At 39.0% G+C, this 15411-nt stretch overlaps 1 protein-coding gene across 4 annotated transcripts in view; it reads right to left on the bottom strand.

Annotated features, from left to right (window-relative positions):
* Positions 1-5722: 5722 nt before the first annotated feature.
* The window catches only part of trim2a (tripartite motif containing 2a), a 40900-nt gene continuing 31211 nt past the window's right edge, over positions 5723-15411 (bottom strand). For all 4 annotated transcript variants that reach the window (XM_066658757.1, XM_066658754.1, XM_066658756.1 and 1 more), the window contains exons 6-12: positions 12035-12764; positions 10853-10956; positions 10575-10742; positions 9520-9688; positions 9250-9320; positions 8962-9102; positions 5723-8567 (exon numbers count right to left, since the gene is read on the bottom strand). In XM_066658757.1, coding sequence (XP_066514854.1) covers positions 8415-8567; positions 8962-9102; positions 9250-9320; positions 9520-9688; positions 10575-10742; positions 10853-10956; positions 12035-12764 — 1536 coding nt within the window. In that variant the 3' untranslated portion in view covers positions 5723-8414. The remainder of the gene's footprint in view (positions 8568-8961; positions 9103-9249; positions 9321-9519; positions 9689-10574; positions 10743-10852; positions 10957-12034; positions 12765-15411) is intronic.

Below are 15411 nucleotides of genomic sequence, written 5' to 3'. Positions count from 1 at the left end.
ATTCTTTTATGATTGTACAAATGGCAACTCACCAGTTTAAAGCAAGGAAATGGCCCTGCTGAGGATGTTTGTTGAAGGTAAGGAAATGCTGCTTATGAGTGTCTTGAGAACACACTGTGAGGAACTGAAATATTTCACACACTAAGTATGTATCTGAGTGAGTTCCAAGTAAGTTTCATGAGATGCTTCACCTCTGAAAAGCAAAATAGGTAAAGCTATCCCAGATAGCAGATACATTTGTTGACAAATTTGTCTTACTTGGGACACCTACAGCTCATTTACCACATTGCCAAATATGATCCAAATGTTATGAGCTGGGCTTGACTACTACGTGTTGTGTTGTCAATATGTGGCTCATTTAAAGTGTAGCTGTGGCTGAGTTGAGACATCCAGACTCACAGAGTCAACGCCGTCATTCCAGGTCAATGGTGGACCAAAAGAGAACTGCAGATGTGCCACATATGGGCCAAATATTCTTTGCTAACTAGAACCCTATTGTTCTTAGCCTCTCAATCATTTGCAACTTAGTGGAATTTCCAGTTGTTGTATGATGTAATTGCTAGATATTATAGTTAGAAAGCATTAGAGTATTGTGAACTCCTGCAGGTGAGGGAAACAATTCTGAGCTAAAACAAACATAAAATGTTAGAGATGCTTAGATTAAAATGTCTTTCTGCTTGAATCTGAGTTAGGTCAACAAGCCTGTAGAGCTAATCTGTTTGAAATCCAACCTATTGTAGCAAATATCACTTTAGCTCTGGGTTTATGGTCTGATTCAACAGCCCTGTTTAGCTGATCTTGTGTACAGGATGCAGACCAAATGTGGACCAAAGAACAAAGGACTATCACATGTCACTTCACCAGGGCAACTGCCAAAGCGTGGACTGTAAGGAAAAAAACTCAAGCCCCCATGCTGGCTCAGGCAAGAATGGTATTGTCTTCTCGAGTGACGCAAAAGGGTATTTTTATTTTTTATTTTTTGGCTTTTGGTGAATGTACTTTTAAGGTTGATCTTGGACCAGCTATCTCTCTACAAGCTCCTAATATTAACCAGTAAGAATTACAAAACTGGTCTCGGATCAGCCTTAAAAAAAATGTATAGACCACACCAACAAAAAGAAAAGCCTCCCACTGCTGAGCCTGTGTCTGGTCAGTTGTTGGCCACTGTGCCATCCTTTTCAAACCACGTGACTTTTATGGATGCCTTATTTCTAGTTACTGTAAAGGTGTCATGGCAACTTTGACACAAACAAAGAGAAACTAGTCAAGCCTAGTTTAGCCGGACTGCCATTGGCCATATAGCCATTGTCACAGAGGTTTTTCTGGCATTTCAAATACAGGAAATCCCAAAATACATACCCTTGTCATTGGAAAGTCTGGAGAAGATCTGGTGCTTCATATCAATGCAATACAATACCTTCTTTACAAAAATAACAAATTATAACAAACTGTAAAAGTTTATCTTGTCAGTTGCTGACAGTGTGTGTATGATGATGGAGAGCCTGTTATTGTCTGTTCATACCACACTACAAAACTGAAACACCGGGTTGAGATGACATTAAAGAAACTCGTTAACCAGAAAGCAACAAGATAACATTTTAACATTTAGGTTTTTGAACATTTCTAAAACCAAGAACCTTAATATTTTATCAACCAAGTAATCTACAGCTGATAAAGGAACAGGGCATCACTGGGAACTAGATATTTATTACTGACTTACATTTCTATAAGGGTCCGAATGATAAATCGGTGCTGTAACTAATTCACAGTCTAACTAGTCTGTTAATAACTAGTCTCACAGTCTCTCGCTCTGGTGTTGTGGTTTTAATAATCCAGAGATTTTGCCCGTTTTTGTGTAAAGTTAAACAAAATGCTGTGCAGATGTAATTTACTCATCAGTATGTCAGCAACAGTGAGATGAGTCCGTGAATTTGCGTTGTTGTAAGAAAACTTTCTGTTTGTTAAACATTCAGTAGAAAACAAAAGGCCAACAAAGAGATGGCCAGATTTTGTCAGTATTAAACAGATGAAAATATAACGTTTTGATTATGAACTGATGTGAGAAGTGAAGGAGTCGAGTCGAGAATTAAACCCAGATTACGAACCAGGGAAGAAGGAGATACACTTGAATCATAAACAGAGAGGGAAAGGGAAGCAGTTTTTTTTTTTTTGAGAAATGATATAGAACCGATTATCCTGAGTTCGGTCTTGTCATTATTTAACATGAAATAATTGTGATTCATCCATTTTCTGATTTCTGATAAACAGGTCTCTTAACTGGTCAAGAGCTGTTTTTTAATGGATTTAGTACTAAAATAAATCTGGATATCATCCTCATACCAGTGAAAGTCCAGATTCAAATGAAGCAAGATATGTCCCATAGGAGGCCTGTATACAATGAAGAGAAGGGTCCCAAGAACACGATCTTCACAATTTTAGATTTAAAAAGAAAATGTAGGAATGAATCACAGAGAGCAGGAGAAGCAGCTATAGCACTGTCAGGAGCTTTAAATAGTTTAGTGACCGTTGAAAAAGATGGTAAGTATTTGTATAACGCTGTTAATAAGGCTGGACAGGTTTATTAGGTGCTGTATGGGCAGTATATGCAGTTAGGAGCTGCTTATTATAATTGAGCACATATGGCTCTTTTTTTCAAGTACATAGGTTTTTTTTTCCCTTTTTTTTAAATTCAAGGTGAAAAAGACCTTCAGGCCACAGATAGAAAGTTGCAAGTGTCTCTTCTGACCTCTAGTGGTCACCAGTTGTATATATGAAAGGGTTTTTGTTTTGTTTTGTTTGTTTGTTTGTTGTGCGTTTTTTCCTCACCATTGTGGGAATATGGAGGACTTTAAAAGGAGAAAAAAATTAAATAAAATTTAAAAAACAATAAAAATAAATAAATAAATAAATAAATAATAATAATAATAAACACTATCCCTTTAAAATATCCTGTGGTTTATATTTATGGTACATGTATATCTTGCTTTTCTGACCACAAGTGTTGGATCAATTTCACTGTTGGAAGTTCTACCTTCGTTACAACAAAATGTTGATTTGTGAATTTTAAAATCCCACCCACTATTTTCTTCCACTTATGCCATGTCTTCTAATTTTCTTCTAGAACTGTTCAAGGGTATATTCTGGCTAGGAAATCCGTACCGTGTCCGGTTCGTTTGACTAAGGTGAGTGTAATTGTTTCCGGGGTTCAGTTGGACTCGGGAATATTACGCGTCAGTGAGAGCGCTAACCGTCCCCGGGCACCGCACGTGAACACGATTTCAAGACTCGATACTCACTGTAGACACACACTGTAAAGAGACCACTGGTCTATTCAGTTTATCGAGATATTTGGTCAAATTAGCGATTATTTGCCTTCAGACTGAAGGAAAAAACTACTTCAAATAAGCCATAAAGAACAATCCTGAGCACCAACGTATTGTGTAAAATCGGTTTTATTAAATATATCCATGTCTGATCATTATTGTTAATGTTTAACATGCTTTTGTTTGTGTTGTTTGACAAAATGGCTTATAAGAACCATTATCTCATAAACACAGCTGAGACAGGAACAGATCCAAATCCCTTTACATGAGACAAGTCTTAGATAAACAATCTTGAGTCTTGAACATTGGGAGATCCCAGGTAAGCACCTTGCACCAATGAAAAAGAATAGAGCTCCTTAACCCTGCTTCCAATGCTCTGCAGCTTCCAGCACCGGGGAGAGAACTGAGCTAGTGGCCAATGCTGACTGGAGAATCTCTTCTAGCACTTGCTAAAGTGTCTTGTGCTGCTTTTATGCCATGTCTTATTTATTGTGTGCTACTGATCAGCATTGACTCCTCGTGTACTGCACATATGCTGTGTTCTATTTGTAATTTGTACCTCTCTTTCTTGAAATCAGCACTGACTCCAGTTTCTGAAGGTGTCTCAAGCCATATTTGTACTACTTAGGAAACATTCTCTTTGTGGACAAAAATTAAGCTTCCTCAACACTCCATAATACACCTCATCAACTGATTAATAAACTCTTGAACTGATGGCTAGTTAAAGCTGTGCAGGGCAGAGGGTCCCCAGGAGGAAGGTAAAGTGTCCACCTTGCCTGTGGTCAACACACCACTACCACGTCAATGTCACTGCAGTGCTGAGATTGTTCCACCACTCAAATCATACTCACTCTGTAGTGGTCCTGACCACTGAAGACCAGGTTGAAAGTGAAAGTATATAGAGCAATAGATGGGCTCCAGTCTGTAATTGTAAAATTACACAGTGCTCCAGGGGACAGTGGTGCTGAGAGAATGGACAATGGATGTAGAAACAAGAAAGTGGTCATAATGTTATGGTTGATCTGTTCACTGTGTACTTGTATAGCATGATCAAAAACAGCCACTCAAACTTCAAGTTCTCTTCTAATAACAGAATCTCAAGGTCAGATATCCAAAACAAAGGGTAGGCCATTGGGTAGCAGTCATGTAGCCAGACTGGAAGGTTACAGGTTATCTTGGACCACCATAAGCTCTTCCTGTGGCAGCTCTCACCAGTCTTTTGTGAACACACCTTATCATTGATCTCTTTGCATTGTATCAAGTAGAATCCCTGATTCAACCAGATTCTGCTTTTAAGGTTCAGCTGGGACAGGTGTGTAAAGTAGGGAATGGAAACTCCCTGCTATAATGCAAGTGAGAGTGGTTATAAACATAGGTTTTTGTGTTGTCACTGAAGAGGTGCAGTTGTGGATGACATGAAGATTGATAATTAAATTAGTTCATTTGCTCAGCTGTAGATGGATCACATCCTGAAAGCACCAAGTCATTTTACACACTTAGCAGCCACTCAACTTGGTACAACATACTTAGATTGTGAAAAGGGTAATTAGGCAGGCTGTGGGAAAGTGGTGTAAAACGTAATGTGCCATTTCTACCATAAAGCACTGGCACAGTAATGGATTTGCAAAGACAACCCTCTACCCAGGTGATGCAGCAGGTAGTGTCGCAGTCACACAGCTCCAGGGACCTGGAGGTTGTGGGTTCAAGTCCTGCTGCCGGTGACTGTCTGTGAGGAGTTTGGTGTGTTCTCCCCGTGTCCGCTAGGGTTTCCTCCAGGTGCTCCAGTTTCCTCCCATGATCCAAAAACACACATTGGTAAGTGGATTGACTCAAAAAGTACCCTTAAGTGTGAGTGAATGTGTGTGTTGCCATGTGAAGGACTGGCGTATTCCTGCGTTGCGCCCAGTGCTTCCAGATCGGCTCTGGACCCACCATGTTACAGATAATGAATGAATGAACCATCTACCCACTGAGTTACAATAAAGCAAATGATCAGCATGTGAAGAAGAGTTTGGCTGCAATTAGTCAGAACAGTTAAAAGCATAAAACAAATCATCAGCTGTTGTTGGTCTGCTTCTCCCACAAATCAACTGGGACTGGCAGCATGTGTCCTGACCAGCGCAAACGCCAGCAGCTGGACTGAACTGAAGCGAGGACCAAACCCTGAACAACCCAGGCCATGGAGCTAATAAAAAAAAAAAATCAATACCAGTAAACAGGGAAACAGCAATTAAATCATTCAAAAACAAACTCATTCTGAACCAACAGCTCACAAGTGACATAAATGAAAATACACAGTTTGGTTCAACAAAAAAGTACAGTGTTTAAAATACATTTATTTTATGCAACAATTAAAAAAAAAATAATAAAAAAAAGTACAAAAAAAAAAAAGGATGGAAGGATTTACAAGTTAGCTAGATAATCAAGCACAATAGCTGATATTCACAGCTGTTATCAATAATTGTCAATCAAGGAGTTGTCCCACCCCTCCTTGAAACAATAAATGGGATTGGCCACTGTGAGAAAGGAACCAAAAACTTAATCATTTATTTAAAATCTTTAATAAAATTGACTTACGTTGGAATTTTTCAGAAGTAGTATTTTAAACACACTCTACTCAGGTTGTGTTTTCCAAATGTTTTATTCTTGTGCTGTATATAATACTGAACAATGATGAAAGAAAAAGAACGTGACCATATGACCAACACAGTCAAAGTTACAAACTGCCACACGTCCAAATGCAGCATGTATCTTCCCGACGCAATCGCTAGGGGTCAGAATGAAGAACGTGAGTAGTATTCACTACAAACATGCTGCAGTAAAGTGGTGAAAAACTCATTTGTTTTGGAATGTATGAAAAGACATCACACAGAGACAATGCTGTACATAAATACATATCAGAACGACAGCGTGTAATTTGGTCAGCGTGTACTTTACCCTAAAGGACAAAAGTTTGCTTGGTTAGCACTGTTTTCGCTGTTCATATTCCAACAAGCCCTCCTAGGCCAGACCTGTGAGGACCTGCCATCAGTTTGTAGCCAAAACAGACACTCAAACTCTGTCCATTGTACAAGGTTCAGAGTTAAAATATAAAGGGTACTTGGACACATTGAGGAGCTTGAGGCCACAGACTGTCCATCTTGGAGTGTATAAGTGCTTGCATGTAGCACAATCACAACTTTCATATTTCAGCTTTTATTCATATTTTGATATCTCATATTGTTGTCAATTTATCTATATTTAGGCATGGGATAACCCAAATTATCCCAAATGATTCCATAAAGAGCTTAGAACTGGAGTAATTTATGTAAGCATGTCACTGACTTTATATAAAAAAGAAATACCTCAGGTCTGTTGACTATAATTAATACTCATTAGTAGGGCATTAGTCTCAGCCACTGATGCTCCACCCACAAGTTCACACAAGTCAGTCAGAATTAACTGAACAACACAATGCACTCAAAGTACCAGGCTCTGCCGCCTCCTATGCCATGTCATAATAGCAGACCTGGGATTGGTCCATTTGCGTGTCAGTCAAATTTCTTTCCTGCAGTAGTAGGCAGTTCTTGGCCACATATTAAGATACAAATGTGCGACTAGTTGGGCATCAATACTAAGCTATTTTAGTGAAGGGGCGGGGCCTATCTGCATACGAGTAGGAAAAATACATGAATAAATGGCTCCTTTTATAACACACTGAATGGCCATGCTGGAAAATCAACACTACGGGCACTTAAATTTTGTTTGGCATTGCAATTAGGTGCACAGGAAAATAACACACAAAATGGCACCATGTGTAAACGTTCATGAATTAATGAATGTTGTGCTGTAGGCCAAAATCATAGCAGGCATGAGGCGTTTTGTTTCCAGTAAAGGTCATTAATGATCTCCGCCCTTCACGGTAGATATTCACGGTGTATTAAAAGTGGCCCAGACTAGGACTGCAGGATTTTACAACATATTTGTGGAGATGTTCTGGCAGATTTCCAGACCTCAGCACTGAGGGACAAACTCACTAAATAAATTAAATAAAATTAAATTGTTATGGCTGTGTGAATAGAAAGTTGGCATCATAGCTTTAAGAGCTTCATTTTTAGCTTTACATATTTTCTTGTACATTAAGTGCTTCCCTTTTTGACATCACTGTGTAAACATTATAAAGATCTACGTGCTTGAATCTATAAACAGAAACACATTCCTGTGGGTGTCGCACACACTCAGCGACATTATGGTGATTGTGTTCAGCTAACCCAATCCACAGTGACCCTGATCTGTGATGCAGTATGCACACATTGTGCATTGTACAGGTGAAGTTATATCTCTCAACATATGTATGTATTAAAGTGCATATATATATATATATATATATATATGAAAAACATTATTATTATTATTTTTATTATGAAAATTAGTGTGTGAACCAGGTTGATTATAAAAGGTATTTTTCAACCAGGGGCCAGTTTCAGGAAGATAAATTTAAACTAAACTCATGCCTAATTTGTTCTTTGGCAGTATAATCCGGGATTAAATCATAATTATTTGTAGGTTCCATCAGGGCCTGACATAATGAGAAACTGTAACTTATTCAAGAACACTGGCCTACTTAAATGTGCTTCATGAGAAAGGCCCCAGGAGTGATTTATGGTTTAATCTATGTTTGGAAAACTATGCCATAACTTGGAACAAAGGGTTATACAGTTATGGACTAGCTCCTCAGAAGTTTAGTGATATTCAGGTGATATAAACCATAAAAAAAATATTGAAAATACTATGATCAATGACTATGGTCTACGATCTCAGCTCTATGACATTTAAAGCTCAAACTCTGGTTTACCTTTCTCCAAATACAGCATTCTGTGATGTACTCCATTTCATCTCCCAGGATGAATTTAAGGTGTCCACAGCTCTCTCCATAAGGGTTGTCCAAATGAAAGAAAAGGTCTCTGTGAAGGCCTTGAAACCTTTGGGATTAAATGTAGATGTGCCACTGGCACGGGTGATGTGAGGGTGTTTTATGGCACAGAGTGTGGAATGGCTGTTTTGAGAGATAAGTGCAAATGTCTAGTTTTGGGCAGAGGGACACGAGGAGTGTTATTGGAGATAACGGTACACTTTGAAACAGTGGTTTCCCGAGTCAGCCACCACCACATGGCCGTCCGAAGTGAGGGCCAAACCCTGTGGACCGTACAGGGGGTCAGCCGAGGTGTTGATGTAGGAAAGGAAAGAGCCACTACCATCAAACACCTGGAATACAAGATGCTCAAATTATTTTCTGAAGAAGTGGCAGAGAGACACAGGCCTGTTTGGCCTGCCACATGCTATATATGGCATTACCACTAGGTGGCTCTAAAAAGTTAATGTTGCAATCACTTTTCTTCCAATTTTTAACATGGGGTATTTCTGTCTAAATTATGACGTTGATACATAACACTCCAAGTATGTTTTTTATTCCTCTTTACTTCATTGAAGAGCAAGAAACAACTGAAATTCTTGCTCACTGTTGATTTTCAAGTAAACTTATGATAAAAATAATTTAGCTCAAGATCAAAGGCGTTGTCAAGACACTGATAACAGGGCTCTTACTGCTGAATTAGAGACAACTTTTTGAAAAGCGTATAGTATTTAAAGCTTGCTATACCTGTATTCGGCTGTTGCCCCAGTCGGCTACTATGATATTGCCATTGACATCCACAGCAACTCCAGTGGGGGCATTAAACTGACCATTTCCCTCACCATTGGAGCCAAACTTTAGCAAGAATTCACCTTCTGGATTAAAAACCTGCAAACAGCAAGTTAGATACTTACTTTTAAAGCTGCATCACAGTTGCCTGTCACGTTTTTAATAACTTAAACAGAATGTAATATGGCACTACTGATGGTATTAAAACCCTACAACATGTAGAAGGCTGTCAATGCAAACACATACCTTTACAGAATGATTATGGAAATCAGTAACAATGATTTCATTATTCTGGTTAACTGCTGCAAAATGTGGGCCTGGAAAAAGGGACAAAACACAAAGTAAGAATGAATGAGAAGCACAAATTTTAATAGGGTTTGAGAACAATAAAATAAAGCCACTTATATTCACATCTACTCTTTCTATTATACTCATGAGTGGATCTTAATTAAGACTCTCCTTTCCAATAAGAGCTGTATGACCTGAGGAAAACTCTGTCCTGAGTGAGAAAAGTACCTGCAAACTGTTTGTCGCCATTGCCACGGTTTCCGAACTTGGTGACAAGTTTGCCGTTTGGCTGGAAGATGAAAACGCAGCAGGCTTTGTTGTCCACCACGATTATGTGGCCATTTCGGTCAACAGACACACCTTTAGGACCCATCAGCTTCCCTGAGCCAATCTTAGTCTGACAGACATGAAGAGACAGGAGAAAAGGCCTATTGCGCATGTTTAAATATATTTTTGTTCACATTTATTTAAAAACTCAAATATTTGGTGTACAAATAAATGAAAAAATATTTTGCATATAACTGTCACAGTATTAAAAAGGACAATTGTCATTTTATGTAAAAATAATAAATAAAATAAATATACAATAAAATGCAAGTACAACCCCAATTCGAATAAAGTTGGGACATTAAACATGTAAAACAAATGAAAACAGAGCACGATGATTTGCAAATCCTTGTCAACATATGTTCAGTTGAATACACTACAAAGACAAGATATTTAATGTTCAAATGGATAAACTTTGTTTTTTTGCAAATATTCATCATTTTGAATTTGAGGCCTGCAACACGTTCCAAAAGAGTTGGGACAGGGGCAGGTTTATCACTGTGTCACATCACCTTTCCTTTTAACAACACTCAATAAATCATCATTTTGTTTTACACAATGTCCCAACTTCCCAACTAGAATGGAGTTTTATTAATACACAAGGTTCACAATCTCTTGTCATTTTATGGTAACTGTTGCACAGCATTAAAAAATGTTAGAGATAGAGAATGTTTGAATTTTTAATTACACAAAATTACACACAAACCATTTTAAACTTATACACCTAAAATAAACCAGAGAACCTGTCAAAAACCTTGCACCTTATTCCATATTCAGAGCACATTATCACTATTAAACACTTCAGCAAACACTGATTTCTAAACATATTTATATGCTGTTTTCAGACAATTTTGAAAACTTTAACAATAAACAAACTCTTTAACAAATCCTTTAAAAATCCACTTATTAAAATTAATTTTCTACTTGATTCTTTAAACTTTTATTGATACACTCACCTTAAATTTACCATCACTGGAGAAAATGCTGACCCATTTGTTATCATAGTCTGCAATGATGATGTCACCGCTGGGATGCACAGCGACTCCGGTGGGTCGCTGAAGTTGCCCTGGAGACCGACCACGCACTCCAAAACGACTCTTAAACTGTCCGTCATTCGAAAAGATCTGCACGTGAGCAAATCATTACAAAACTGTTTTTTAGTATTCTAGAATGTCATTCATTACTGTTTGAAGATTTATATGATTATAATTGTGGTACATGTATAGTGACTCACCTGAACACACTGATTATTGCTGTCTGCTATTAAGACTTTTCCAACATTGGAAGCAGCCACTCCCTGCAGATTGGTGAATTCTCCCTTGTTTCTTCCTTTAGTCCCTACAAGACAAGACATAAAAAGGGTTCAGACATTAAAGAGTACCCTTTACAAAGGCATATGTTATGCAGTTTTATGCTTGAAGATACTTGTATTTCAATAATTAAAACCTTAAATGAACTAAAGCCACTTCTGTTCGTTTGAGCTATATTTCAAATAATGAAACCATCATTGATAAACGGTAAAGCAGCCGGCATTCACTTTAAGGAGATGTTTGCTAGTTGGTCACAGTGTGATAGTAAGTTAACATGGTCAAATCATAATGTCATTAGTAACCTCTGTGTTGCTTTGACCATTCGCCCAAGGCCTTTTACCAAATGGAGCACTCATGGTCCAGCAGTCCACAACTTTGAGAATGAAACACCTTACAGCCTTTCAAAGCATGACCATGAGCCACCTCTAGGCACCCTTACTATGGCCTTCAGTGAGCACTGCAAGGACAGGGTCTCAGCAGAGCATTATTACCTAATACTTCCTGAGATCCAGGCAAGGAACAGTCAGAATGGACAGTTTTGACCAATATGGCAGAGAGTAAATTATTATTATGTGCATATGAAGGCATATATAAATTAGCTTAGCTTGGTGCTTTTCTATTGCATGGTACCTACTCGACTCTACTAGGTCCTACTCAGATGTTTTGCTTTTCTATTAGGTAAATTTGATACCTGGTACTTTGTACATCTTAGTACATGCTCACTCATGATTCCAAGTAAAGTACTGGTACCAAAGCTCAAAGAGATTTGTACAATTTTCAAGCTAATGTAACAATCACATTTGTTTTTATCCGACTCAATGACAACTACACTGATCTGTCTGAACGGATGCACGGAGCTGTGTTCAATGACAAAACACAAAAACATGTAATTGTGTGGCTTCCAAAGCCCACGGTTCCTGTTATTAATGGTGTTTTATGATTTTACCATCTACATTGTCTACCGTCTAACAGGGTACCAGGTCCCAAAAAGTCACAGGGCCAAGTAGAGTGTAGTTGAATAGGTGCCATGCAGTGGAAATGTACCATAAATTAAGGGCCAAATTTACAGACCTCCATTACAGATAATACATCTTAGTCTTATATACCGATTCGGAACATGAGGTCATCCTCGATAGGATTTTCCTTCCTCCTGCCTGAGCTGTACATGCTAGCTGGCCGTTTGATGGCACGTTGCTTCACGTGGCCACTGCCTGGGGACTTCAGCCTCTTCTTGGCCCCATCAGCATTTGCTGAGGGGTCAGCAGCTTTGGTGGCACGGATGCTGAAGGGGCTCCCGCGGATGTGGTGTCCGTAGAGCCTGAGAGAGAGTGTGAAGCGGCCCTCGTGGGGTAATGTGTACAGGAACTCATATGTGCCATTCTTGTGGTCAATGAGCTCTCCCTCACCAGCCGACACCCCATCCTCTGCCCCGCTTAGCTCTGCGGTCAGCAGCGCACCACCTGTCCGGCACAACCCACCATCCTTGTCCTTTGTTGTTATGGTAACGGATGTGGGACGTCCGGCAGCACAGTGTCGCAGGCCCTCTCCTGTGGCCACCGTTTCCCCAGAAACAGCACTGGTGGTGACAATAGCGCCCAGGTTATGGATGGACTTTTTTAGGCCCTCTGTCTCAGCCAGAAACTCCAGCTGACCATTCTCTTCTGGCCGCAGTGGTAGCTCCTGACTTGCTAGTTCACCCAGGCGCTCACTCATCTGCTTCTTGACCAGCAGCACTTCAGCTTCAGAGCCGTGGCTCAGGGCCTGCTCAGTGAAATTGCAGCTGCTGCGCATGCCATCTTGTCCCTGCAGCAAAGAGTCCAGCTGGGCCTGCAGAACCTGAGCACAAATAGACAAAAATGTATTTATTAATATAACTATTATTCGTTTTCACAGAAGGAAAGTGTGACTTGAATATACCATAAGGCAAACATTAGGCAAGACTGATTACTTATTTAATAAAAACTGTACATCACTGAAAGTGGAGAAACTGCAAAATATGCGGAATATATTCCCTGCTGCTGTCATTGCAGCATGACAGCACTTATTTGACACTGCATTAATGTTTTAAAGCGGCATGGTGCTGCACAGTTACTGCTTCTGTCACACAGCTCCAGGGATTCAGGATAATAAGTTCCCTGAAGTCCTCCTTGGGTGACTGTGAGCAGTTTGGCGTGTTCTCCCTGTGTTAGCATGGGTTTCCTCCCACAATCCAAAACAAATGCTGGTAGGTGAATTATCTATGAAATAGAGTCAATGTGTATGAGTGACTGATAGTGTATAATGTCCTATGTGCCCAATGACTCTGGCTAGAATATGGACTCACCATAACCCTGAACAGGATGAAGTAGTTACAGAAAATGAATGAATAAAAATTAAATGTTATTGTTTCAGTATTACTGATTCTTCCATACAGAAATCTTGTCTGGAAAACTGATAGCAGTGTAATTGAATTAATGTAGGAATTAATGTTCGGTAAAAAACAACAACAAACATTTTACCTCAAAGTAATCAAAAACTCATCAATCAAACATTTCAGAAAATAGTCTGATGGAAGCAAAACCTACTAACACAAAACTGAGTGAACAGACCAGGAAAAGAGCTTGTATACAAAATGCAACCAAATACACACAAGTATATATGCAAACATGCAGAGCCGGTTTCTCTTGTCCTAGACGTCACCTGCAACACCAACCGTGAACAACAGCAACATGCACATGTCACTGTTGGAATAGCGTTTTATGTGAGTATTTGACAAAATGTGAATATTTCAACAGCTCATTAGCATTTTGTAAACGTAGACTGAAAGGATGCTCCAAAATGACTTGATAAATAATACTTATAAAAGTATCGCCAAGAATTAAGAAGAAAAGGTATCAAATGATTTTTGGAATGGTGTTTGCATCACATCTGTCTGTTCATGTATTCTGAAAAGATCCACAAAACTACTGTCACAAAAACTGGTCACTCTCACACACACACAAGCAACCATATAAAGAACTGCCGGATACATAAGCAGTAATTATCCACCAGAGACACTGCCCTGTAATCACAAGAAGCATTTCTGGAAATGTGTTGCTGTCCCTGACTTTACAAAGTCTTCTTTAACAGATCTTTCACACAATTATGATTTATGTAACAGTGACCATATCAAGCCTGCATGTGAGATATGACTGATATGACAGCTTGTTTATTTTAACTTGACGTATGAGCTCAGCTTCTGTTAAGGTAAACCACCTAGAAAAACCCACAGAAATCTCAAAATATGGCAATCTAATGGATATTTGTTATCACTATAATAAAATATCATCATATTCCTTATATCTAGGTGTGAATATTAGCTGTCAATGATTTTAATGGCTTCCTACTTTATCCTTTTCCAGCAAAACACTCTGGAAGCTTTGAACATCTAAGCATGGTTTGGCCTTTGTAAAGCTTAAAAGCTCTCACTGACTGATTAACAACACGTTGGATAGTGAGATTAATAATATTTAAAGAATAGTGAGAGCTCTACAGCAACATCTAATATTCTACCCTCAACATGAAGTTCTTTCAAATCCTTCTAATAATCATGATAACTATTAGGCACCTCACCTCAAGCTCTTCTTCGCAGTGTTCATCCATCAAAACATCTCAAAAGAACAGAGTCCAAGCCAAATAACACTAGCCCTGTTTTCTCTGCGTCTTCAACATACAGCCTGAGGTTAGACTACTCTGTGTGAGGCTGTTTGGCTGGTTTTGTTGGTGAATCATTCCCATGTGATTAAGCCTCTACCTTCAATTTGAGTCACACTGTGGCCGGAGCTGTACAGCTGCATGACATCTTTAATCATCTACTAAAGCCATCCTGCAATAACATGCTGTAGGATGATACAAAACAGAAGCTGGGTAGACATTCAAAGTGGACCAAGAGAATGTCATGCAAATTGTTCAAGTATGTACATTACACTGATTTGCTTCATTAACTGTAATTGTTGTTCATTTCAACCTCTCCACTTCTCTATAAAGTATTGATAAGCAGGTGTCAATTCTCACTAGAAGACTGTGGAGACATGAAATACAGATTTTAGACCCTTAAAGGAACACTAGGTAAAATATGGTATTTTGGCTCCAGGGCTCCCCTTACCACTGTAGAGTGTAATTAACTTTTACAGCACTGTCCTGAAATAAAGAGGGGGGGGGGGGCTGTAATTTTCTGCAATGCCGAACCTGGAGTAGCAACAGTAGAGAATCTATTCTTTCAAATTACAAGTCAGTGAAGCTTCAAAATGATTTTGAAGCTGTAATTTTAAGGTAAACACACTATCTAGAGCTGCTTTAATTAAATGCATATATATTGTTTTCTAAGCCCACAAGAAACCAGAACACTGACTCGGCGTAAAGGTTTGACAATTACATAAGCAGAGTCAGATGGATCCGAGCAGCTATACACAGACACACAGATCAGAGTCTGACAAGCTGGGATTGTGGACCACTGAATTGTCTG

This window comes from Hoplias malabaricus, chromosome 2, assembly GCF_029633855.1.
Source record: "Hoplias malabaricus isolate fHopMal1 chromosome 2, fHopMal1.hap1, whole genome shotgun sequence".
NCBI classification, from domain to species: Eukaryota; Metazoa; Chordata; class Actinopteri; order Characiformes; family Erythrinidae; genus Hoplias; species Hoplias malabaricus.
The sequence above is the reverse complement of the archived record's forward strand: the minus strand, read 5'-3'. Positions and strand labels throughout refer to the sequence as shown.